At 38.9% G+C, this 25,110-nt stretch overlaps 1 protein-coding gene across 1 annotated transcript in view; it reads right to left on the minus strand.

Annotated features, from left to right (window-relative positions):
* Window positions 1-2,184: 2,184 nt before the first annotated feature.
* The window catches only part of VWA8 (von Willebrand factor A domain containing 8), a 184,299-nt gene continuing 161,373 nt past the window's right edge, over window positions 2,185-25,110 (minus strand). The window contains 6 exon segments of the mRNA XM_071550531.1: window positions 2,185-3,994; window positions 6,296-6,534; window positions 7,731-7,829; window positions 15,801-15,959; window positions 17,810-17,935; window positions 23,544-23,652. Of these exon segments, the coding sequence (XP_071406632.1) occupies window positions 3,886-3,994; window positions 6,296-6,534; window positions 7,731-7,829; window positions 15,801-15,959; window positions 17,810-17,935; window positions 23,544-23,652 (841 nt within the window). The 3' untranslated portion in view covers window positions 2,185-3,885.

The following is a 25,110-nucleotide window of genomic DNA, read 5'->3' on the forward strand; positions in this document are numbered from 1 at the left end:
GTGGTGGTGATAGATGACTCAGGATTCAGACCCATATAAGAGAGCAGACAGAACAATGGCTCTGTAGACACTGATCTTTGTACTACGCAACATGAAATATAATTTATAGGGATAATCAAACAAAAGGTTCAAAATTAGATTTACTGTAGAGTTTCCCTTAAATAGCACTGTGAAATGATGGATAGGGTTAAATCTTGAGGATTTAAGTAAAAAGGACAGTAAAAAGCAGCTGCAACTGCCTGGGCGGACTAAGGTCAACATGCTCCCCCCATGCAACATAATCATCTGCTCAGAGGAACAGAAAGGAGGGTGGAACGAAGTGGAGACTACCTGCCCCCCCTCCATTCAACCCCAGTAGAATGGGGGAACACTGTGGTACTGAGACCACATAGCACCTCTTTGCCAAGGGAGAATCAAGATGTTCTGCTGCTGAAGCCAACAACCATGTCAAACCCCCTCCTCAGATGCCAAGCCATGACCAACCCCCATCCCGTCATTAGGTATGGCAAGAGAAATTTACACCAATCAGAAACAAAAGGTATTTATGACTAGAGTCACTCAAACTCCACCCAACATAAAGAAAATACTATAAAAGTAAGTTGAGGGTAGGGGGAAAGTGGAACAAGACCTCCACTGAAACTGCTGGGGTCAGTTGATGGGCTGAATCCATCTTCTTCCCCAGCCAGAGGTACACCTTGGGTGAGAAATATACTCTCTGTGCATTAAATGCTCCTTTTGGGACTACAGCTTGGATTTGTGCTTACCCCATAGCATATTAGTATGAGAGTTTGTGCTTGCTTAATGTATGTATCAGTAGATTGCTTTAAGATGTATTTTTGCAGTTAGAAACTGTCTTAGTTTGAGGGAAACTGAAATGTTTACCAAAACCAAAGGAGAGGATTACTCCTCAATAACCATATCACCCCTTATTAAATTTAGGAAAACCAAAACTTTAATTAGAAATTGTATATAAGAAGGATAACTGTTCTTAACTACTATATATAGATATAACTATGATCAGACCAGAGCAAACTACTCCCCCAGCATCAAAAAACCCCAACAACCTCCAAAAACTGTGGGTTCCTCCTGGTGCAATTATATTTAGGGACAGTGTCAGTGTCACACCTCGGCTGGATGCGAGGTGAATTCCGTCTTTTCCCAGTGAGGCAGAGACAAGGAGTGGACACTCACGTGGTGCAGGATGGAGCCTTTCCCGTGGGGAAGAGTAGACTGTCTCTCCTTATTCTTTGTTCAAAAGAAGGAAAAGCTGGGAGTTGGGGAGTGGTGGTAATTCCCAGAAATCTCCTTGCAGTCGAAGTCAGTCCCCAGGAAAGAAGATCTGCAGTGTGTCCCGAAAAAGCCGTGACCCTCCTCTCACTCTGAAGTTCAGGGTGCCCAGAGATGGAGGGGGCAAGGCAAAGAGCAGAGCCAGAAGGAGCTCTCACTAGCTTAGCAAACAGTGGCTCTCCCCAGCAGCTGCCCAAAATGAAGTGAAGCCAGCACACAGGAAAAAACCTCTCCCCCTCCCAGGTGCATTGAGTCTGTTTTCTCACCTCCGCCCCACCATTCAGTGGAAATCTAGAGCCATCTACCACTCCTTTGTTCTCAGTCCCGGCACTTCAACTCCCAAAACCTTTGTGTTGGTAGGGTGAAAAAAATTCTCTGAAGGAACCCATTGACAGAAACTATCACTGACAAGCTTCAAATCTTATTAACCCATCACAATTTGTATTAAAAAAGAGTGTTATTCCGAGTCCTTGCAGTTGGCAGCAGCGGATAACACCTTAGCAGGACCTGCTGAAGGGGTTTCGCTCAGTTGAATTCCCTCTAACAAGGGTGTCCAAAGTACCCTCCAACCATGTAAATCTGTTGGTGAAGGGTCTCATTACAAAATGCTGACAGACTGTCAGAAACAAGGGTCTTGACTTTCCTGGGGGTACTGACAGACAAAAATTCAAACACTCACGTTTCATGTGACAGGCACGTATTTTTTTATGATAAGGATAATAGCATTTTACTGCACATAAATCTGAGGTGAGAAACTTTATCCAGTCAAGTTTTCTAGAAAGCATACAGTGCAATTGTTAATTAACTGAAAGAAAATGCTTCCTTTTTTCAGGACTGCTGGTAATAAAAGCAGAAGTGCTGAAGGAATTTTCATGTAAAAACACATTTACTAATAGCTTTATTAATATGCCAATTCTTTATTGCATTTGGTATCTCATCATATGTTTACAGGATCAAGGTATTTTTATTTTGAAATAGTAGCATCTGTGTGTATGGGCATATACATGTCATTGTCTCAAAGAGGGATAACCTTCTCAACCTTCTCCTCCCAGTTCCCTTCTCTCCCAGCAGGAATTACATCTTCAGCCTCTTTGTTTTCACATACATAGCTATCATAACAATACTAACAAGTCTTTGAAAAATGTCTGGTAAAGATTTTTTCTGCAGGACTGATGGAGTAGAGAATGATCCTTTAAAAAACCAGTGGTTGTACTTAACAAGATTAAATGAATTTGGCTCCTTCCCACCAAACATACTGCTCATGGTGCAGTTTGAGCAACTGCAGGATTAAGAGAACTATTAGAAGAATTGCAACTTCTCTTTCAGATTTTTATATGAACTCTTCCTGAACCTTCTTCTATTCAGTTATCCTCAAATTAATATCAGCAGAGTATCAGTAATGATGCACATCCCCTGCCCCAGCTTAATTAAATCATACATTCAATTCATCAAGTATTCCACTGTTCCCAAAGAACTACATAGTATCTCTTCTTTAGTAGAAAAAGAGGAATTACCACTTCATGGGACAAACCAAACACCAACTGACTGAATTACAAACTAAGTCTTTATAACTAACTTGGATATTAAATATTCTCTAACATAGATATCTTGTTAAAATAGAAATTTTCCTCTTCCTTTATAAAACAATAACTTATTTTCTCATGCCAAAACCTCTCCTCCAGTTTCATCTTCAAAAAGACACAAGAAAAACAGACCATGAATGCATTAGTAACTTTTTTGTCTCATGATGTTAAAGTTACCCCCATGTGCTGAGGCCATCCCAGGGATTCTGTACAACAGTGCAGTGGGACAGCATCACTGGCCATGCAACAGAGCCATTGTGGTAGTTCTCTCCTAGGAAAAACTGATGATTGGGTTCTTAAGACCTTTTTGACCATTACTACCCCTTACTTTTCACAGACAGAACTGAAGGAATCTATTTTTGTTTTGTTTTCCTTTCCTTCTTAACAGCCACTTTCTCTAGATCTGACAACTCTGAGCACCGTGCCTGATCAGATAATGAATGTTTACATGTGATGGTTATTGTTTCCAAACTGCTCCATTGTTATCGTCATCGGGGTGAAGCCTCTGATGCCCATCAAAACAAGAAAGGAACAGCAAAGGAAGGAAGGTTTTCCTGCCTGACAAGAGCAGTCCTGCTTAAATCAGAGATGGAGTTAACTACCCATTCAAACATATGTACGCAAAACACTCAAACAGATTGTCTGGCTCTGCCTTGCATAATATTACCAAATCCCAGTGAACCGTGTTTAATAAAATAGGGTGAGATGATAACTGCAGTGCTGGCAACATGGCAGGCAGAGGAATGATCACAAACTGTCCTTGATTTGTTTGTCCCTCCGGAAAAACATCTGTTGCCATCCTCTGCCCCACTGCAGTTCTTTGAATGTGCTAAGTTGGTTGAGAGATTTTGTGTGAAAATTTATAGCCTGGCTGTCACGTAGATTTGGGTTGCTTTGCTGATTGGAGAACAGTATGTATTGTATTAATAAATGCGTTTATGTCAGCTTTAGGGTTTATATCTCCAGCAGGAGTGGGTTTCTTCTTTAAATTCACGCAGCATGACATCAGTGATGCTTAGGCACTTGACAACATGGTAGAGGTGAAGATCTGCTGCAAAATTTGGGGGATCTCTTTGGTATCCATGGCAATAAAAGACCGACCTGCTGGCAGCGTCCTCTGCAGCCTAAGGAGCAGAATGAGGGACAAGACACAATTAGCATCTCAAATCATCCTCCCTACCACAAGCCAGATTTTTTTAAGAACAGATGTTGTCCTTTGGAATACCTTCCCAATCCATGCCATTCACACTGTTGTCACCGTGTAATTCAAGGTTTGGGAAAGCAGCAGTAGGAGGAAACACTGAGAGCAGCTAAGGTACAGAGATCCTTTCAGGGAAGACAAACAAGAACGTTTCCAGATATTTCTCTCCATGTCCTCTTTCTGACATGCCAAAACTCCACTTTGATCAAGGTACCAGTGACGCCACGAGGTGTCACCACAACTGGTTTGCTGATGGCAGCCAGAGATCTCCAGTGGAAATGAAGATACTCACTCTAACTCGACTATTATGAACCCACAGCTCTTTCAGTTCAACAACTCCCATGAATCTAAATGCAGATTCTAAAGGAGATTGCAGCAGATTAGATGGAAATGCATTTTTCTGACAGTATTTACCTGACACATTTTTATTCATAGCTTAATCCCCCTTAAAAAAGTTCAACGAGATGCATGTTACCAACCCCTCACATCCAGTCAGCACGTTTGGGATTTATTTTTCACTGTATTTAAAGGAGTTTATGCTCCACACCACTCCTCCAATGCTAAGTCAAGCCTTACTTTTTAAATTAGCTTTAAAAAAAGCAGCAACAGAGAATTCCCTTCTCCTTCCCCCACAGCATTTACAGGAAGGCTTTGTCTAATTCTGCACTTCCATGTACATAGAAATTCATTTCAGTGACAGCATTGTGTGCATTTTCCATACCCAGTGAACTGGGCCATTATAAGATTTCCTCTTACACAGCAGGATATGGTCAATGACTTTCTATTTTTTTTAATTCCTAGAAAAAGTAAAAGGACTTTCTGTAATTATAATGTTTCAGAATGGATTTTCATTTGACACATAATGCAGCCACAATGGTGGCTGTGCAGCTGTATCTTTCAACCCTGTACTGATTAAAATTATGTATCCCTTTGGGATTTCTCTCATTGTGCTCTAGTTGGAGACTCAAACAGAAGCAGAAAAGACACTCTCTCTATATATGTGGGTTTTTGCTGCATGTACTGGTCCTCAGTGGATGTGGAACCTGGAAGGACACCTGGGATAGAATTTCCCTTTTCTCCCTTGTTGCCAAACAATTTAAAATGAAATTATGTAGTAGAACTAAAACCAGACCATTAAACTCCAGCTTCTTTTGTTTTAATCCTGTTTCTTAGGCCTACACACATTGGAACCACATACTGGGCAGTGAGTGACAAAGGCACCATGTCTCTGTTATAATCACACAGTGATATTACATAAGGAAATAGTGCACATCCTCCAGTGGGAGGGTGCTTCAATTGCCTCCTTTTGATGCACAGAATGCTCTGAAATAGCTGACCACAAGGGATGTCTGCGGGACCCACAAGCCAGTCTCTGCCTTGATGCATGTCAGAAGCTACAGCTTCTCACTAGTATACTAATAATAAAAGAAAAGGTGGATGGAAACTTGAACATCACCTGGCAATGTGCCCTCACAGCCCAGAAAGCCAATTATACCCTGGATTTTTTCCATCAAAAGAGGTGACCATCAGGTCAAGGGAGGTGATTCTGCCCCTCTACTCCACTCTTGTGAGACCCCTCCTGGAGGGCTGTGTACAGGTCTGAGATCCTCAGCAACAACAAGACATGAACATATTGGACCGTGTCCAGAGGAGGACCACAAAAACAGTCAGAGGTGGAACACCTCTCCTATGAAGACAGGCTGAGAGAACTGGTGCTGTTCAGCCTGGAGAAGAAAAAAGTCCAGAGAGACCTTACTGAGGTCTTTCAATAAATACAGGAGGCTCGTAAGTACAGAGTCAGACTTTTCACCAGGGCCTGTAATGATAAGAAAAGATTTAGCAGTTTTAAACTGGAAGAGGGTAGATTTAGATTGGAGATATGGAAGAAATCTTTGAAATAAGGGTGATGACGCACTGGCACAGATTATCCAGAGAAGTTGTGGGCACCTTCTCTCTGGAAGTGTTCAAAGTTACATTGGATGGGGCTTTGAGCAACATGGTCTAGTGAAAGACATATCTGTTCAAGGCAGGAGGGTTAGAACAGATGATATTTAAAGGTCTCTTCCAACCCAAACCATTCTATGATTTTATGATACCATGATCAAAACCTTAGTGCAGAACAACAGCATGGGCAACTATGCCAAACTTCACTGCAACTAAAGCACAATTTAGACTTATGACAAATGAAGGCAAGCAATATTAGGCATAAAACAAACCTACTTACCTATCTGCCTGGTCTCCCAGGGATCCTATAAATATGGCGAAAGCATTGACTTGAGTATTGGTGGTCAAGACCTGGGCAAACCTTGCTGGTGGAATACCGTATCGCTCGAGATTGGCATCGCTTAAGACGATGACAAAATACTCATCGGCCTCTTCTTTGGTGATTTCACGAATGGCATGCTCTGTCCCTTCCAAGGTATGGTCTCCACTCATGCAGAACTGAGCATGGGCATGCATAGTCTGTGTGCACAGCATACCATGTGGAAATATGTCAGATGACTTTAGGAATAAGCATTCATTCCAGCTAGGAGCGAGTAAATATTCTGTTATGCTGTATAAGAGGATGCATCAGAAATGCAGACAGTGCTCCAGATATAACAGAAGATGCAGCTTTTTGTACATAATACATCATATTTTATGATAGACAGCACTTCCTAAAGACGTAGTAGGTCAAACAATCAAAACCCACATAGGGACCTAACTAGACTGGGTCTTAGGGAAGGTAAAATACTTCAGTCAGCTGCAGTTTGAGTATCTACAGTCCAATGTATTTAAGGAAGAAAACAGGGCTTAGTTTCCTAATACTGTGACCATAATTCAAAATCCTGGCTGTTCATAATTAGCACCAGAGCTCCTAGCAGTGTCACAGTATCACAGTGTGATAGTTACCATCAAATATCTGACTTGTAACAGTAGCAGTCAGATTTAAAAATGATGAAACAATCTGCTTGAGCTGTTACAAAATAAACACACTGTTTTCCTTGAGGAAGCTGTTTCCTATGCAGAAGGCAAGGAATTTTAGACATTACTTAATTCAGTCCTTTTAACTGAAGTAGATCTCAATCTTTCAAAAATAGTTTTTGAAAGAAGCTCAAATACACAGTTCTAACCTATCAAGCTGCCAAACAGGTAAATCCTAAAATATACTCAAATGTTCTTCATTCTAGTAAAGTTTTGCTGAATGCATCCAGTTTGCAACTGTGATTTAACATGTTTTCAATTCAGCATTGACACATTTTCCCACTGCTACTGTGATGCACATTTCCTTGAAGGTGCCAGGCTAAATTGCTGACCTGGAATCTCTCTACAGTTCAGATCAGTCACTTAGGCACTAATAATATCACCACATGATTTAGACAGAGCTATCTAAATCATTGTATAATGCTTGGAACTTCCCCTATCCTTTGACAGGTAGTCAAAATGACATATTTATGACACAGCAGTCCAGGAAAAGGCTTCTACCATTTTGGCATAATTTTTTTTTCTGCCATGTCTCTGAAAGGTCCTGTTTCAATTTTATGCAAATACACAGATTTTGCTTTCTTGTCTTTCCTTTTTACTTTCCTCATGTTTTGCATTCTGTGACCCACCCACGATTTTATCTTTGCAGTCATAAAGTCCATAATTATCCAGCATCACTTATCAGTAGGATTTACCTTAAGAATCTCTAATCTTTGCTTGTTGTTCTTGGGAACTTTGTCACTCCCAACCAACGCAATGTTGAAGCCATCTCCGGAATGTCCAACAATATCATACTACAAGAAAGAAACATCATCAGTCATCTGTTAGTCACGAATGGCCCTTGGGTCTCAATGATACAAGACAGATCAAAGGCAATTTGCTTTCAACAAGAAACCCCAAATACTGTTCCATGCTTTTGTTTATGAGCTGCTTTAGGGAACTACTTCAATTCCTTAGTGCCATGAAAGCATAGGAAAGAATTGATACATAATGAAATCAAAGTTACTTGTTTTTCACATCATCCCACCAGCTGCAGAGCAATGGTGTGTAAGATCAAGATCTTGTCCCCTCACATTGTCCATATATTTTTAAAAGCAGCAGTTTTCATCCTCTTGAGTCTGACAAACAAGAAGCACAGTGTCTGAGAGTAGCTCCTATGTTTGGATTTTTTTTGTGACCTTATTCTGCTTTGAAAAAAAAAAGTATTACAAGCTGCCTTTTTTGAAAATCAGCACTCCTTATTTTTGTGCATAACAGATCAAAGCCACTGCTTAAAGTATGTAGAGAAGTGAATTCCAAGAGCCTCTGTATGTTTTCAAAGGAGATGGTGTGCACATGATTCTCTAGTGAAAGATGCTGCAAAGATGATATATAGAACTGTAACAGTGCAAATATCTTGTTGAGCAAATAATACAATATTAGGAAGGCCTCTGTTTTATGTGAGAATTTCACTGTTGTTACATGTAAACCAAGACAAGCTGAATTATGGCAAGGTCCTGACCTGCCCTTTGTGTTTTGAATGTGGCAGTCACCCCAGGGAGAATTCATGAGCAGGACAAAAACGGATTTAAGAGCTGTCCACACCAAGCAACAGAGCACAGACATCCCAAGCCCAGAGAGACCTAAGCAGGCAATTCCTCGGCATGAATGTGCCTGTATTTCCCCCTGACTAGCTAATACAGACCTGCCTTTAGCTGACAGGGAGCCACATACAATATTTTGCCTTTCTGTTTTCTCTTTTTCACATACTGCTGTTCCTGCTGGGTTCACCATCCCTAATTCCCCCATGATCATTAGGTAAAAGGCAGGTCTGTTTCTCAAAGTTTTTCTATCTTTTCTTGCTTACTGAAAACTGATTTGGTATGTCTGATCCTAGAGAGTGGAGAAATGGCATTCTTTATAGACAATGCTCTTTTTGTTTCCACATCAACAATCTGCTTAAAAATATAACAAAAGAAAGCTACAGCAGCTGGAACAACACTTTTAAAGGTGGCGAGCCACATACTGTAGATTATTTCACCCAAGGTCAGACTGTTCTATGACAGCCTCACATAATCCAGACTTTCTCCTCCTCTTTATATAGTCTAGTCCCCATACAATTCCATTTCTTTCTACTTTGGTGGTTTTTCTCATTCCTGTTCTCCTCTGCTCTTACATGTTTAGGATTTGCTACATAGCCTCATGTAAAGCTTCCACTCTGGCACATGCTTTTTCTTCAAAACCTATTTCATACCACTAGTAATGCTTCAAACTCTTCCATTCCTGAAAAGACATGGCAAATGAAAATACACAAATTTTCAGAACAATGCTGAGGTTACATTCAGCATACTACCTAATTTAAACAAGAATAAATCCTGCTTAATAAATCCTTAACCACACACAAGGAATGCATGCATGAATATTGTTTTAAAATGTACAGCTAATTCAAATCAGAGGAACTAAAGAAAGCAGTGGTTTAATGGAGCAGAAAATGTCCAGAGTTCATGGTTCTTATGCAATGTCAGAAATTTCTACACATCTTCACAGTAGGCTTTTAATTATGAAAACTTGCGCATCCTTTGCTGAGCAGATTTGTATTAGACGTAATTTTTAAATCAACAACATAACTATGTAAAGCAATATGCCGTCGTTCTCCCATGTAAAAAGGCTGATTCCTTCGTAGAAAGCTCCTTCCTGGTTTCCTGGGCGTCTCCCACTGGCTGTCCTGGTATCAGCTCTGCCATACTGTGTTCATGGAAATAGGGCAAACTTTGCCATTTGGGAATATCATTTTGGTTCCTGGCACATACCAGTAACAGACCAACCTTTCATCTCCAAAGCCTGAGCTTAAACTCGATGTGACAGACTGTGTAAGGGAAACTGCTGTAGCTCCCAGATGAAACACTAGATGTTGACCCTCCAGCTGGGCCCCCTCCACATTCTTGCACAAGGTGGGAACACACGACCTGAGTACAGGCAAGGCGAGGCTGAAATGATCTGAGCAAACTATCACAGGCACGTAAAGGCATTCACCTGGGAACATCGTGTCCTGTCTGCCCCCTCTCAGCTTGTTATTCTTTGTGTGTGCCCATGCATGCACTCCAGTACTGCGCTTATCTTTAACAGATGTTATCAGTTTCCTTGTTTCCTTGCTGACAGCTTACTATGCTATTTGTGATTTAAAAATGTTTGGTGAGGCAGCAGGAAAGAAGTGGCTGTTTGCTTCATCCTGAGTGATGCATTCTGGGTGAAGTAGGGCCTCCTGAAAAACAGTGAGATCCTGCCATGCTGTGGAAGAGAAGAGCTGTGGTCACCAGCCCTCATGTGCTGGTCCTCATGGACCTCTGATCCCTCTGGAAGTCAAGTCAAGGACCAGGAGTAGCCAAAACCTAATGAGTGTGAGGTGGCTTTTGGGCAGCTCAGCTTCCCAAATTGTGAGGTTGTGAGGGCATGTGCCCAGCAAAGAAAGGAGGGGATGGGAGTGTAGCTGCAGTGACTTGGATTGACTTAAGTCAACACAGAAGTGCAGCCTGGAAGGGGGGGATGGGAGCAGGCACACAGCCAAGCTTTAGAAGTGACAGAAGGGAGATGTTTGCCCAGGGCAATGAATGGATTCTGTCACAATTTAGGAATACAGAGTATGGGATAGGAGTAAAACTGCAGCAAAGAAGCTCACTCTGAAAGCGCAAAGAATTTGAATCTCTTACCCAGGTTTTCTTGCAGTAAATTACTACCTCCTCCTGATCTGTGTTCTAGCAAATGAACCCTTAGTGATTTCCAATGATCTTGGTGCAGTCATTGTCAAGAAAAGGTGAAGACAGCTCCATAGCCCTGGTCAGCTGGGAATCCCAACACATGCAGGCACATGAAGGCTTTGTTAAAACCAGTTTCCTTCCTTTGCAACAGCTAAAGCAAGCATTGAAGAAGGCTTTGAAAAGCAAGGATCCAATCTGATGCTTTTTTCTTATAAATTCCCTAGGAGAATTTATGTGGATGGAGTTACAAGTGAGAGGAAAGCTGTGACACGATCTTACTTGCAACTGACTTTTGTTTTATTTTACAAAATACGCTGCAAGCAAAGGCTCTCAGGACAAATCCAGCAGCAAAATACATGTTTGCCATAGTGAAGGCTTAATTGAATTAATATATTACCGTGGTACACAGCAGCTTGTTTTCCAATAGCCTCAGGTACACTGAGACAAGCACTGCTCTATTCAGAGCTGTGAGTACACAACATATAAATATGTCTCTTGATATAGCATCAATTTGTTGGTTTCTTTCCATAAGGAAAGGCTAAAACAATCTCTATTCCACTGTCACATTGTGTACTGAATGGATGGTTGCTGCTGCCTAAAATGGGTAAAATGGAAGACTTTGTCTTCTGCAGCTGCCATGGCAAAAGGATTAATTTCTGAAGGCATTTAAAAAGCTGAAAGAAGATGTGTGCTGAAAGTAAAAGGCAGTGTGAATTAGACAGGACTCTGCTGGAGGGCAAACCTTTATAAATTCATCTCTTCTTTGTACAACATTGAATATTTTTTCCCTAAATTTATTTCAAACCTTTTGTTTATTATTTAAAAGAAACTATTCTGCCAAGCATGTGGACCATTTCTTCTTTTCCTGAATTAGCAGTGTTGCCTCCATAGTAAATTTTACAAACACAGAATGCTGAAAGAGGCATAAAAAAATCTGCAATATGCCTTTAATATAGCTATAAATAAGAATTCAGGCTTTTCCTACCAGTTACATAACATGTTATTTATTGAGTCACTTACAATATTTTAAAGGCTTCATAAAACTGCTCTTGGATAATTCACTAGACATGTCTCCTCCATCTGCCATCATGTGTGCAAATGATGGTAATCAGAGATGATGTAAAAGCATGTGGTTTGTGATGAACGTGTACCTCACATAAAACAGAGAACGAACTGCCCTTCTGTACATTTTCAAACAACTGGTACATAAAATGAGATGCTCAAAAGATGGAAGAACTTTAATGCTGCAAAATATTTTGCTTATTATAACGTACATATATAAGTGATGAATCCACACATTTAAAGGGGCCAAGGGGCATTTGTAGGATGACACTTAACTTCCATTATTAGGCTAAGACTCACAATGTGCCTAATATTATCTCAGTCACTCCCACTCTTTTCTTTAATTAAGCACTTCAGAGGAAGAGTGGATGAGATGACATTGGAGGAGGGCTTTGAAACACGTCTGTTAATTTAAACAGATTTCCTGACTGTGCAATGGGCCTCCCATTTCCCACCTTGACACAGAATGATTCACTGCCTGCACTTACGGGAAATGGAAGGAGGGAGGATGACCCACGCAAGTGTAAAAAGCTGACAAATACCTGCTGGTGCTTCTCTGCCTTTTCTTCGAGGATAACTTCATTACCTGCTGGGTACAGTCACATACCCAATACTTAGCTCTTCTGTATAAGAAGGCAAGGAGAGAGTATTTTCTACTTTTACTAAGTGCTGTTAAGACCAATCAGACAAACAACATCATTCATGATACCAAGGGGTATCACTCACTGGGAAACCTCAGCTGGTAGAATAAAACAGCCAAGGAAAAGCCCATCTGTCCAACTGACAACGATAATTAGCAGAGAACCAAACCAAGCACCATCAGAAAAGTGATCTTGAGCAAAAGCCAGGAATTGCTTTCCAAAGTTTGCAATGCAGTTAGATAGCAGAAGGGAACTTTACGTAAATTCCCTTTGCTCAATAAATCTGATGATACCCTTGGTTCAAAACATTGGACAAGAAATCCCTCCAATTTGCAGCATATGTTGCTGTGGCCCTTGCAGATGGGTTTACAACAGGAATAGATATCAACACACATATTTGAAGGCCAAAAAAGTCTATTTTTATAAAACCAGGCCAGAAGAGGATAAGCAAAAGAAAGAAAAAAGAGATAAACTGCAGACTTCTCATCACACACTACACAGTTGTGTGGTCTATCTTCTTCAAATGGTTCCTCTTTTAGACATGAGAAATGTATGCTATTTTTGCTGACATACCAAACTGTCAGCTTTGTCCTGAAAAAAATTAGCGGCATCTTGCAAAATATCAAGAGTTTTACAGAATGGAATCAGTGATATTTTAAAACAATCACAGGCTCTCTTACGCTCTGAAGACTGACACATAGACTTTAAAATCACTGAAGACAGTTCATAGTTCATAAACTAATCTCCACAGTGTCCTGGCTGTATTTCTACTTCTACATGTCATTCCCTTACCATGCACTTGAGGTCACATCTAGGTTTTCAGCTTTAGAGATAAACTGAAAATAAGGACAGCTCATTATCTACCACTGCAGTGAACCTTTTCCCAGTGTTATCTCCTTCTAAGCCACTGTCCTCTGTTCTTCAGTTGAGTAAATGTAAAATAACTCATTGTTCACAAAAGGAACAGGGTGGCCATAGTAGAACAGAATGAACATTTGTCCCTTGGTAACTGTTTCTATTTTACTCAAGACTTTATCAGCTCCTTGATTTTTATTCCCTCCAAACTGCAGTTCTTGCCTACTTAGCCATTTCTTGTATGGGATACTTCCACATCCTTTCTAATCTTTGTCACCCTCTCTTCCCTTCTTTTTCAGCTCTACGAGAACTTTTGTGAGATGGAGGACCAAAACTGCATACACTACTCCTGATATGAACATGCTATGGATGTTTGCAGCAACACTGCCATGCTTTCTCCTTCATCCTCAGTCCTTCTAATGGTTTCAAACATTCAATTAGCTTTTTTGACAGCTGGTGAACACTGAGTGCTCAAAGAACCATACGATATAATTACAAGATTTCTTTTTTGGGAACTAATATATAGCTGGGAGTGAGCACTAACAGAAAGCTGAAATTTCCTCACTGTGTATTTAAAAATAAGAATTACTTGCTTCTATCTTCAGCACTTTACATCTAATAGCACTGAACACCACCTACCATTTTATTTCCCAGTCACCATTTATGTTTAGGTCCCTCTCCAACTTCTTGCAGCTGGAATTCACTATTTGTTTTCCCAAATAATTTACTATAACTAGAAAATTTTGTCGCCTCACTATCCATCCCCTTTTACAGATCACTTATGAATATACAGAACAGCATAGCAACATGGGGATCTGGTTCATATCGCAGCACAGTTCCACTTCTTCACTCTAAAAAATGACCATTTAGTCTGTCTCCTATATATTTAGCAGCAGTTTGTTTATCTGAAGGCTTTCCCTTTTATCCCCCAAAATTTATCATTTCTTCACAAGCCTCTAGTGAGGGACTTCATCAAGTGTTTTTGGCTAAGGTAATTCTATCAACCAACCTTGCTTGTCATCTACATGGAAATGTTACTTCCCTTTATAAAAGCCATGTTGACTGTACCTCAATATATGATACTTATCCTTGTGTCCACTCCTTATTGCGTGGCTGATCCTGCTTTTTGCCATACTAATATCTGTGTTCCTCAGATATGCCTGATTTACCAAACTACGCAAATCATATAATTAAACTATTCCTGTAAATATTTGTCATTGACTTCTCTATTATCAGTAAGCAGGAAATACATGAGCAGCTGAACCAATAGCCCTCATTTCTAATAGTTTTTTAAATTATATATGAATTCCCACAAGGCTTCTCTGGGCTAAGGTTTAAGTTTATGGTTACAGCATTTTCCTCCAACAGGATTACAGAGCATCACTTTCTACCAGCCTATTTTCATTACATTAGCAGGAATGCAGCAACTTTGGGAACAAAACTACAATTTCAATTTATTTGCAGTTTTGCAACACACTTGGTTTAAGAAAGTTTAAGGGTGAGAAAGCATTGCTGCCAGAGAGGATGGTACTGCATGTCTCATCTCCTTAAGAAAGCAGCCTAAAAACAATGGCTGTCTCCTTTTATACCATTTCCCCCTGAAAAATAGAAGTCTGTGTAATTGTACTTTAGAGGACATTCTAAAAGCACATGCCTCCACATGGGCTGATTTTGTATATGAGATTCTATGGAAGGAGAGAAACCTGTAGGATTATGTTGTTGGTGGAACAATGTGGAAGCAGATGTGGCTGAATTGATCTGCATTAAGTTTCTGTTAATTTTGTTTAGATTTTACATTTTTTTAAGATGGATTTTAAGTCTTGTGTTTGAGATGCTCTTTAGTAAAGGTACTGGACATCCCTGTTCTTTCATTAAACACCGAATCTGTCCCAAATTAACTTGTGACTGGCCATTCCTATCTTCTTTATGGCTAAAGAAACATATCCTAGACCTTGTTTGGGTTTACTGAGACCAAAAGGGTATTAAATTTATTTACATTTCCTTTGGAGGCTCCCATTAAATAACATCTGGAACCTAGTATCTTTCAGTACAAGAAATTATTTTCTTGCTTTCAAATAATTGGAAGAGACCATAAATAAGGACAAGGAAGCTTGGTCTTTTCCCATGATAAAGTACTGCTGTGTGCAGTCTGGGCAGGTGGAAGGGTAGAACATCTTTGCATGTCCTCAAGCTCATATTTACTTGTGTTCTGTAGGCTGAAGGATTTCTGCTCAAAGAAACAGACAAAAACAGAAAAAAGCAATAAATCTCAATGTCCTCCCTACTGAAATCTGTAATGTTTCTTATCCTTTCACTCATATTATTTTTCAGATTGCCAGAAATAGATTAATGTCTTTATTTCCTTGTGGGAATGAATAATATTCTTTGGCTAGGCTGACTGCCGAAACACTTTTTCCACTGCTCCACACAGCCTGTGCAATAACCACAGAGTGCCTAGCCCAGCTGCAATTACCTTGAATTTGTGCTCATAATTCTCAAAAGCTTCCATGACCATGCAGACAGCCTCCATGGAGCGTTCCAGACGTCCATCCACCCCGTTGAAGCGGTACATGCTGCCAGAAACATCCACCACCAGCCGCAAGCGTTTAGGTTTCTGCTGAGGACTCCCAGGCTGAAAGGAAACACAACAGAACAAACCCCAATGTTAATGGGAAAGCTAAACATCAGTAATAATAAAACATTTCAGAAAGAGAACCCAATGCACTTTGTGAAGCAAGAAAATTTTATGTAGCAAACAGTGATTTTTTTTTTTGGTAAATAACTAAAACATTTTAACTTGTTTTTCTATTTCAAATTAGTTCCTTGACAGATACCTCAACTCATTCTTTCCCTTCACCTTCAATGACTAGAAACAAAATACCTCAAAAAATTCCACACATGCTTGTCAGGAAAATACTTTTTCTGTTTCAGCTTTGATTCTTAACATTTTATTTCAGCAAAGAGACTCTAAAATTTGCTCTTTCTGCCAAAGCTCATAATGGAAATGTTTTTCCTTGGCTTACAGTACTAACAGGGACTCGTGTACGACTGTAAAAACTTGTCTGATGAGGTTAGTAACATTCCAAAAATGTTTGAAATCTTGTTTTGATTAAGTATGAGCTTCTTCTTCACTCTAATGCTGAAACCATTATTTTTTCCTGAAAACAAATCCCATCTGTTTTAACAATTTTTGGCACAGTACATTTATGGGAGGTGTTTTATTTAGCATACAATGAGATGTATCTGGGTTAAAGGATGAGGCTATTGAAGATGATCTAGCAAAAAAACTGGTCTTATTATAAACAAAGAACTGAAATGTTTCTTTTACCTGTAAAATATTTATGTGCTTTATTCTTTTAATTATTCTTTTCACAGACTGTGGCATCCCTGCCCTCACAAAAACAAAGGGTGAGAGGGCCCATTAAATCTTACATTTATTTTGGTTTTTTTAGAAACACACTTAAAGGTATCCTCTTCTTTTCCTTATTGATTTATTTTTACAAAGTCTTAAAACTGATACATGGAAAAAAGACATTTTGAAACAAATGAGAATTGAGTAGTCAATCACTTTTCCCTTATTGATCTTTTTTTTCACACAGGCAGTACCAGGTTCCATAAATCATTCCAAGCAATAGATATTAGGGCCAAATGGCATAAATAATAACATCAGGGATCCATCAAACGTGGGTAGCTGACATGCAAAAAGACTCTGTACTCAGCTATTAAACCCCCAAATTCTTAGTGTAGTTAAAAATTGCAATCTGTCATTAAGTATTAGTGTTAAATATTAGGGACTAGCCCCACTAGTTCTGGCCAGGTTTTGTTGGTCTGATTCAAGTGGTTTCTCTGTTCCTGACTCACACAGGTCTAACCATAACACCTTCTAAGGAATGGCTGAATTGAGCCATATAACAATCAACTTTATTGTATCTTAATGGCTTTCCCTCACACTTTTTTTTCCATCATAATTTTTATTCTTGTAAATCTAAATATCTGTGGAAGTTGAAATAATTCACATTCCAAGGAATAAGGAAAAGACATTTGCAAACCACCTTTTAAACTGTCTAGGGTATCAGTGTATTTGTTAACAAAAAATAAACTAGTGAGAAAACATTATCCTTTTCCTTATAAAAACTAACAAAATGAATGTATTTTGCTAACTGCCTTCCAGTCATTAAAATACAAAATAAGGACATAAAAACTGTTTTATTAAATAAAAACTAAGCACTGCCTAGATCAGTGTCTCCTCTCTGAGGCTGGCCAACAGGAAATATGTATGTAAAACCATAAGAAGAGGTAAAACAAATTTTCCATCCTGTGGTTTCCTCTGTATCAGGGACATCCCAAGCCAGAGATGATTCTTGAGTTTCTCCTCCCTATAACTTAACCAAACTCCAAACACAGACACTGTACAGCCACTATGAAGTCAGCGAACTGTTTAAGCTCTAACCCACCTTTCCCTGTTTCTTGTTGGATACTTACTTGTGGCTCAAGGTCTCCTCGTCGTTTATATATAGCTTTTTCTCCTGTCAGCCCATCAATAATTTTGGCATCATCCAGCTCTCCAACAGCTTGGTGTCTCAGCCATTGTCTTTCCTTACCCTTGGCCTACAAAAGAAAAGAAGTCTTACTTCACTCAGTGACATAAGTGTACATTAGACAATTTAAGACCTACCGTAGATGACATGATAGTTTTGGTGTAAGTCAAAGAAATCCAAGCACATGTTCATAGCTGTTCTGTCATCTTCTCTGAAAGAAAAATTAACACTGACAAAGAACATGTTCCCTCTGTAACTTCATCTTTTTCAGTTGTTTCATGTAAGGGAGTTTAACCATGGACTGCAGAAATGTTAACCTTTCTTCTTGAAAACATGCTGAAAATCTGTGTAGCAAGCCGGTTCAGAAATACATACAACCAGAGGGATACATTTGTTATGTATTCTTAATCTAAGCAGCACAAGAAAAAGTCACCAGGGGACTTTAAACAGTATTCACCTTCAGCAACAGTAAATGCTTTTTTCTAAAATAGAATTAACAATAATTATATGTTCAAAAAACCCTGCTTTTAAAATCATGATACTCAAGAGACAGTCCCTTAAACACTTCTTCTGTTTTAGTTAAAAGGGACCTGGTTACCTCCAGCCTGACTTGATGAGCATGCATTATAATCCAGCAATTCAAACATTCATGGTACTCCTTACACAGAGCATACACTTCAGATTGAAGACTCAAGTGTTTTAATGTTAAAAGGAACATATTTGAGAATGTGCTCAAAGGATAGTGTATCATTGTTCATAATATATAAGATCCATCTAAAGACACTAAAGTCTGTATATATGGGTTTCATGGTTTATTTGATTTCTGTTGAAATCGCTCATTCTAGTGGTAAACTCAGGAAGGAAAGACAATTTTGAATTTATATACATATAATGCTTTTGCATGCTCAGCAAATTGTTGGTTAGCATTTATAGGAAAATCAAATATCCAGCAGGTCATGAACTGCTTAAATACTGTTTTCAGGAATGAAAATCAATTACTTTCTGTTGAACAGTGAGTTTTACATGACAAATCCTCGGTGAACTGTAGGACTGGGATTTGCAAGAATCATCTGAGTTTGAGCAGTCTGAGCAGGCAGATAATGGCTTCTTAAGGCTCACAGAATCTTTGGTCTTGCTTTGGTCAAAATCTATGAGTTTTTTGTTTTGGCGTGTAAGAAGGTGGTGTTCTGGACTATAGCCTATCGGCTGTACTTATTCAAGACAACTGATTAATTGTCTATGAAAATAAGTGGACAGAAAGACTATAAAGTCACAGACAAATGTTTTGATTAACTAATTTTACAATAGAGACTTTACGTAGCCATGAAAAAACACAGGGATTTTTAGTTAGGTAGGGTCAAAAGCTTTACAGACACTTCCTGATGGAAGGCAAAACCAATGCTGATATACAGAAAGCTCAGCATTTTAGTAAATCACAGAAAGGGAAAGTGGAGAGGATTTCTTAGGTTGTGAATTCAGTCAGTTGTGTTCTCTGATGCATTTCCACGAGGCTACAGTCAACCTGGCTTTAACCAACTTCGGCAGCAAGGCATCCATGTGCTTGTTTGTACCAACACATCCTTAACACTTCTTAGCACTGCTGTTTTGTCATATTTTTGTCCCTTGCCTCCTTGCAGAAGGCAGGAGGGACACACAAGATTATAAAGATTCAGCCTCAATGGGCAAATAAACTCGCAACTAGTTTCACTGTTCTTTTCATCGACAGTGCTTTAGCTTCCTGACTATTTGATGTTCAAGGAACAGCAGTGTGAGAAGGTTTTTTACTGTAGCCCAGGTTAAAAACAGTTCAGTATCTTTGGAAGCTTATGCAACATAAGCCAGTATTAGAGCTGAAATTTTTCTTGAGGAATAGAGTTGATATTCTCTCCTAAAACAGGAAAGAATGCTGGCTAAATCTGATCTAACCTCTTTCCATAGGCTACTTAGCATCTGCCTCTTTCATGCAGTATTCCTAAGTTTATCATCTTCTATAAAAGCTGAAAAAAATTCCCTTAAGCATATGTGTTATACAACGTGCACACATTACATATTAGAAAGAAGCTTCAAAGGATTTTTAATATGTAATTTTCATATGTTTAGGACCAACATCAGTTTAAAAGCACTTACAATTTCAAGAGAAAACCAGAACCAATACATAAATAATTTGCTTTAATATTTGACTAGAAAGGGCATACAGCACATTAGTATTTTGATGCACTGCAACCATACTGATGAAAAAATACATTCATTGTGTTGCTTTTGAGATTAGAAAAATGTGCAGATACCATTTCTTATCAGCATGGCAATGGCTGATCACAATGCACCACTGAAGCAACTCTTTTCACTGGAAGCTGTCACAGGCTTATTTACAAGAAAACCTGCAAAATCTAACTCTGATGTCTGTAAATGTCACAGAAGAAAGTGTGAAGCGATCACATCTAAATAAGTAACTAGTAAGGTATGGGATGGTATGAAACACTGCCTGTTGTGATCTGCATTTGTTTCTGGAAGAACATTACGCAAATGTTCCCTTAGCTGCTGCCATCACAAAACTGCTACTGACAGGGCATAGCGTTTTTCACCTTTTCAGTTCTCTGAGCCAAGTATATAATAGGACTGCAGCTATTTTATTCTTGCTGCTATAACCAGACAGTTCCCACATGGTCTAAATTAAAGAGCCCAGCAGGCTCAGTAACTCAGGCTCAGGTTTGCCCAGGGCACCTAAATGAAGCTCAGATGCCACAGGGAGAGTTGCCCCTGATTCTCTCTGCAATAATCAATTAAGAGAGAAGTACTCTCTGGAAAGCAAGTCACATAATATTTAAGTATGCCTTTCTGAATGACTGACTGACCATAACCTTTTGAATCTGGAGTTCAGACAGACATGCTTCAGAAGAGAGAGGAAAGCTCATCAGTGACCGGATTTCCTGGACTTCTGGCTTTGCTACTTCTACAGAAGATAAACAAAAACTCGTAATGTTTTGTTAATGATGTTTAAAGATCTGACAGAGATCAGTGAGCTATAAAAAGTAAAATGAACAATAAAATTACATTTTCAGACTATGTTCATGTATCACTTTCAAGGATCAGCCTATTCCAAACATCTCTTTCTGCTGTTACTAACTTTAGGCGAGCTATCGACAACTGGACCTGAATTCGAGCCTCTTGGTTGTAGGGAGGTAAAATTTAATCAAAGGAAGGTATTTTAAACAAGCCCACAAAACAAACAATAAAAAGGCATATGTTGAAAAGAAAATCCAGGTTAAATAAACATGGGCAACATATTTCCATTATGTAAACACACTGAGTTTGAAACAAAGCAAACTCAAACCTTTTTAAAAAGCCAAATGTATTCTCCGGTGAGAAGGTAATTTGGAATTTTCACAAAGTTAAAAATACACAGACATGTGAGCTGCAAAGTTTACTGGAACAGACTGTGCCATTGGCTTCTTATTTGAGATATGAGGAAGGTCTGACTGATAACAAAAAGAAAACCATTTTATTTGAGAACCCGTGGTGTACATGGGACTATCCAGAAAAAAAGGGGAGAGAGAGGGACAGTTCTTCATCAGGGCTGAATGAATTACGATGCTGCAGAATTCAAATAAATTTTTTCCCTCTCAAAAAGATCACATGAAATGTTCTTGGACTCAGCTTTCCTGTTAACAGAAGGGCATTTTGCAACTAAGTGACTCCTGTTATTATTTATCTTAATTTTCCTGGAGCATCTTCTAATAAAATCTCTACCAAAATCTGTATAAAAATCTATAACGTTAAAAATTTGTTTTCACTATTGCTCTTATTCTATAATCTCCCTTTACTAAATTCAGTGATTTGCTTTTTTCATCATAAATTTGGTTTACTAGCTCTGTGGTTAGCTGTTATACTTTTTGGCAGGAAGTTACCAAAGTGTCATTAAATACTGAGGCTTGTAAGGCTTTGTCTTGATATTAAAATGACCTTTTTAACAAACCAAAAGGATATGTGTCCTTTTATTAAAGTATGTTATATTTTGATGATGATTAACATGATCCCTGAATGTTAATCAGGGATGTAAATCAAGAATTTTGGCTCCAAGGGATAGATAAGGCAGACTGAAAAAACAAGACTTCAAACTGAAGGTTCACTTATTAATTTTATACCCAACAGCATCTGTGCTAGAAACATGGTAGAAAACCCCATCTAGATATAAATGCTGTAGAAAAAACTGAGACATACATCCAAATTTTTTAAATAGACACCCGTTTTCACGAGTCAAAAGTCTGTGTCCTGATCTGAGGCACGTATTAAGTGTATGAATCATCTAATCATGCCCATCTTAAATGTTCATCACATGAGGAGTTCTCTGAATTGGTATATTCATAATAAAACTGGCTAATGCTTCTCTGTGTTAATTGTAGTAATGCTGTTTTAGTTACAAAGCTTAACGATATAAGTAAGACAAAGAAATGTTCCACTTCTTACTTGTAATACCAGGGGATTGGATTGCTCGACCCAGGAGGAGTCTATCATATAAAATAATTTCTTTCTGTATTTCAGTTTTATTGTTGAAGACACAACACAGTGACTAACAAACTAAGGTATATATACACTGATGGTTAGTAGGCTTTGACAGAAATATTTATAATCAAATATATCTTATAAGGAGTAAATTAATTTTCCTTTAATTTTCACCAAGGATTATCAGATTTCTCCTAGAAACAATGCGTGTGTGTGTGTGTGGCTCGGCTTCGCGAACGCAGATTTGGGAAGGGCTGTCCCCACGTGGGTGTGCCCTTCCAGCCTGCGCAGTGGATTTTTTTCAGGTGAGGCACAGTGTGCGCAGAACTGGCCCCACCGTTTAAGTCCTGAGGTTCATCTGCCACAGCCAAGCGAGCTTGGACAGTGCCAGTGAAGTCCTCAGGACTAGAACCTACAGCACCCAGCATTTCCCAGGCGGTCTCCCATCCAAGTACTAATCCAGGGCTGACCCTGCTTAGCTTCCGAGATCTGATGGGATTGGATGTCAGGGAGGCATTTAACTGCCTTAGAAACAATGCAGTTTCAGTTTTATTTATCCTGAATATGAACATTAGTATTTAAAAAAAACCAAACACAAAAAACACTACATCAATTACCAGAAGAAAGGCAAATTGGTGGGTTTGGTCAGCTTCCACTTAGGAGATTTGGGCTATGCCTCTTTTCATTAGCAAGAGTCAAAAACAAACCTGAGAAAAACCCACGTTTTCAGCTGTATATGTAGTAAAGCACCGACCTGGAGTGGGTGTCTCTTTTAATTTGCACTTAAGTGGAGTGTCTCTTTTAGCAGTTGCATTTCTCAACTAAAGCAAAGTCTTTTGGACAGGACATAAAGACAAAGACTGTACTCTACACACCTTCACAAGTTCTTTTCATAACGTACAGTAGTATTTCACAAAATTGTGCTCCTGAATGAGTAATCTCTGTAAACTGTGGTATGGGAATACTGTAACTTGTAGAGAGGAGCACTGGGATCCCCTTACAAGCTTCCACTGAAATAGTAATATGAAACTGTTTTTCCTACTCATGATTACAACTTGAATCTGCTTTTAGCCCTCAAAGGTATGATCACCAGATGGTAACAAAATATTAGCAGAATAGTATTTGGGACCTAATGTATTGACCTCACTGTGTTCCTTAATCAGGAAATTGAAGATTACCTGCAGATTGTCTAAGATGATGCGGAGTGACTGAACTTGGCGCCGAACTGCTCCAGAGAACCTTTCATAAGCTGATGCATCATATTCACTCATCTGAATCTCTTTCAATCTAAAGCAAAGAACAGGGAGCTAAGAACAGTTTAGGAAACAAGCATATCTTACATTTACTTACATAAACTAAAAGTTTATGTACTTGATAACAGGGAAATTCAGATGGCAACAAGCACATGGAAAAGACAAACCAAAGAAGTGGCAGCTGCTCTTGTGATTTTTTGACAAGGCAGGTGTTCACCAATGTCCACAGGGATTGAATCACATTAAAACTCATTAAAGTTACTAATCCTTTCACTCTCTCCTAATCTGCTTTAACGTTTGAGAAGTAAAGCAGATGTTCTGAAAAATCCAATCAAATTCGAAAGGTTTTATTGGCTCAGGTATTGCTATCTGTTCATAACATGAGTGTCTATTCATTACTTCACTGCCTGGGCGTTTTAAACATCATGAGTTAACACAAAGGTTAAGTAAAGACACACTTATAAAACCTGTCTTTGAAGACCTGCAAATAGTAACTGTCTCAAATACTTATCTTTCTGCTTCATAAATTGAAGAAACCTTGAAAAAAAAAAGGAGTTTTAAATGAACATTAACAAAAATGTGCTCTCTCACAAAGGAAATGAGTCATGTCACTGAACACTACCCTGTCCAGAGGCCTAACAAAGAGCACAACATCTGCACTGTGAAACTAGATACATGACTCTTCTGTAAGTTGTGCCCATTTCAAGTACTGTATCATTCTTCTTAGCATTGTAGCTAAGCAGATACTCTTAAATTGGTGAAATTCACAATTAGAATGTAATTACGGAGGTTCAGCTGTGAAGAAGGAATAAGAGGACAGGTGGATATGCTAGAAGTGTGCCCTGTTCAGTATTTCCCATGACCCAACATCATGTACCAAGGCAGCAGTTCTGTATCTGGCCACTCTACCATCCAGCATGGGGCTGGCATCAGTCCTGAGCTAAAAGACACTGGCCTATCTGTGCCCAGCTCATTTCAAACAAGAATTTCATAACAGCATAATTTCACTTATAGTGTTTTGAATATATTGGGTTTTAACTATAAATTAATAGTAAAGTCTGTTTTGGCTAATTATATTTCTAATGGCAAGGTTTTTTAATACTATCCCAAGTTACTTGACTGGAACATAAAGTATAGATGAAAACTGCTGTTTAGACTAGCTCTTCAACAATAAAATTAAAATCAAACATAAATCTTTGTAGTCTTTAGTATGATTATGTCTTTTTCCATTTGAAATTTTGTATAGTCATTATAGCCAATTAGTATTCATTAGAGGCAGGAAAAGGTGACTTTCAGGGCTATGCACTTAATTTCACGGATCCCGACATCAGAGTTCAGTATCTTCAAATCTATGAACATTTTTTTTCAAACAAAAAAACCCTCACACGCAGTTTTACTTTGTTAGACTCTACATCAACCCACAGTGAAAGCTAGTACAGAAAAATAACATGAAAAATACCGCATCTGAATAGATTAGCAGTTGCTAATTTCA

Source organism: Pithys albifrons, chromosome 1, assembly GCF_047495875.1.
Source record: "Pithys albifrons albifrons isolate INPA30051 chromosome 1, PitAlb_v1, whole genome shotgun sequence".
Lineage (NCBI taxonomy): Eukaryota > Metazoa > Chordata > Aves > Passeriformes > Thamnophilidae > Pithys > Pithys albifrons.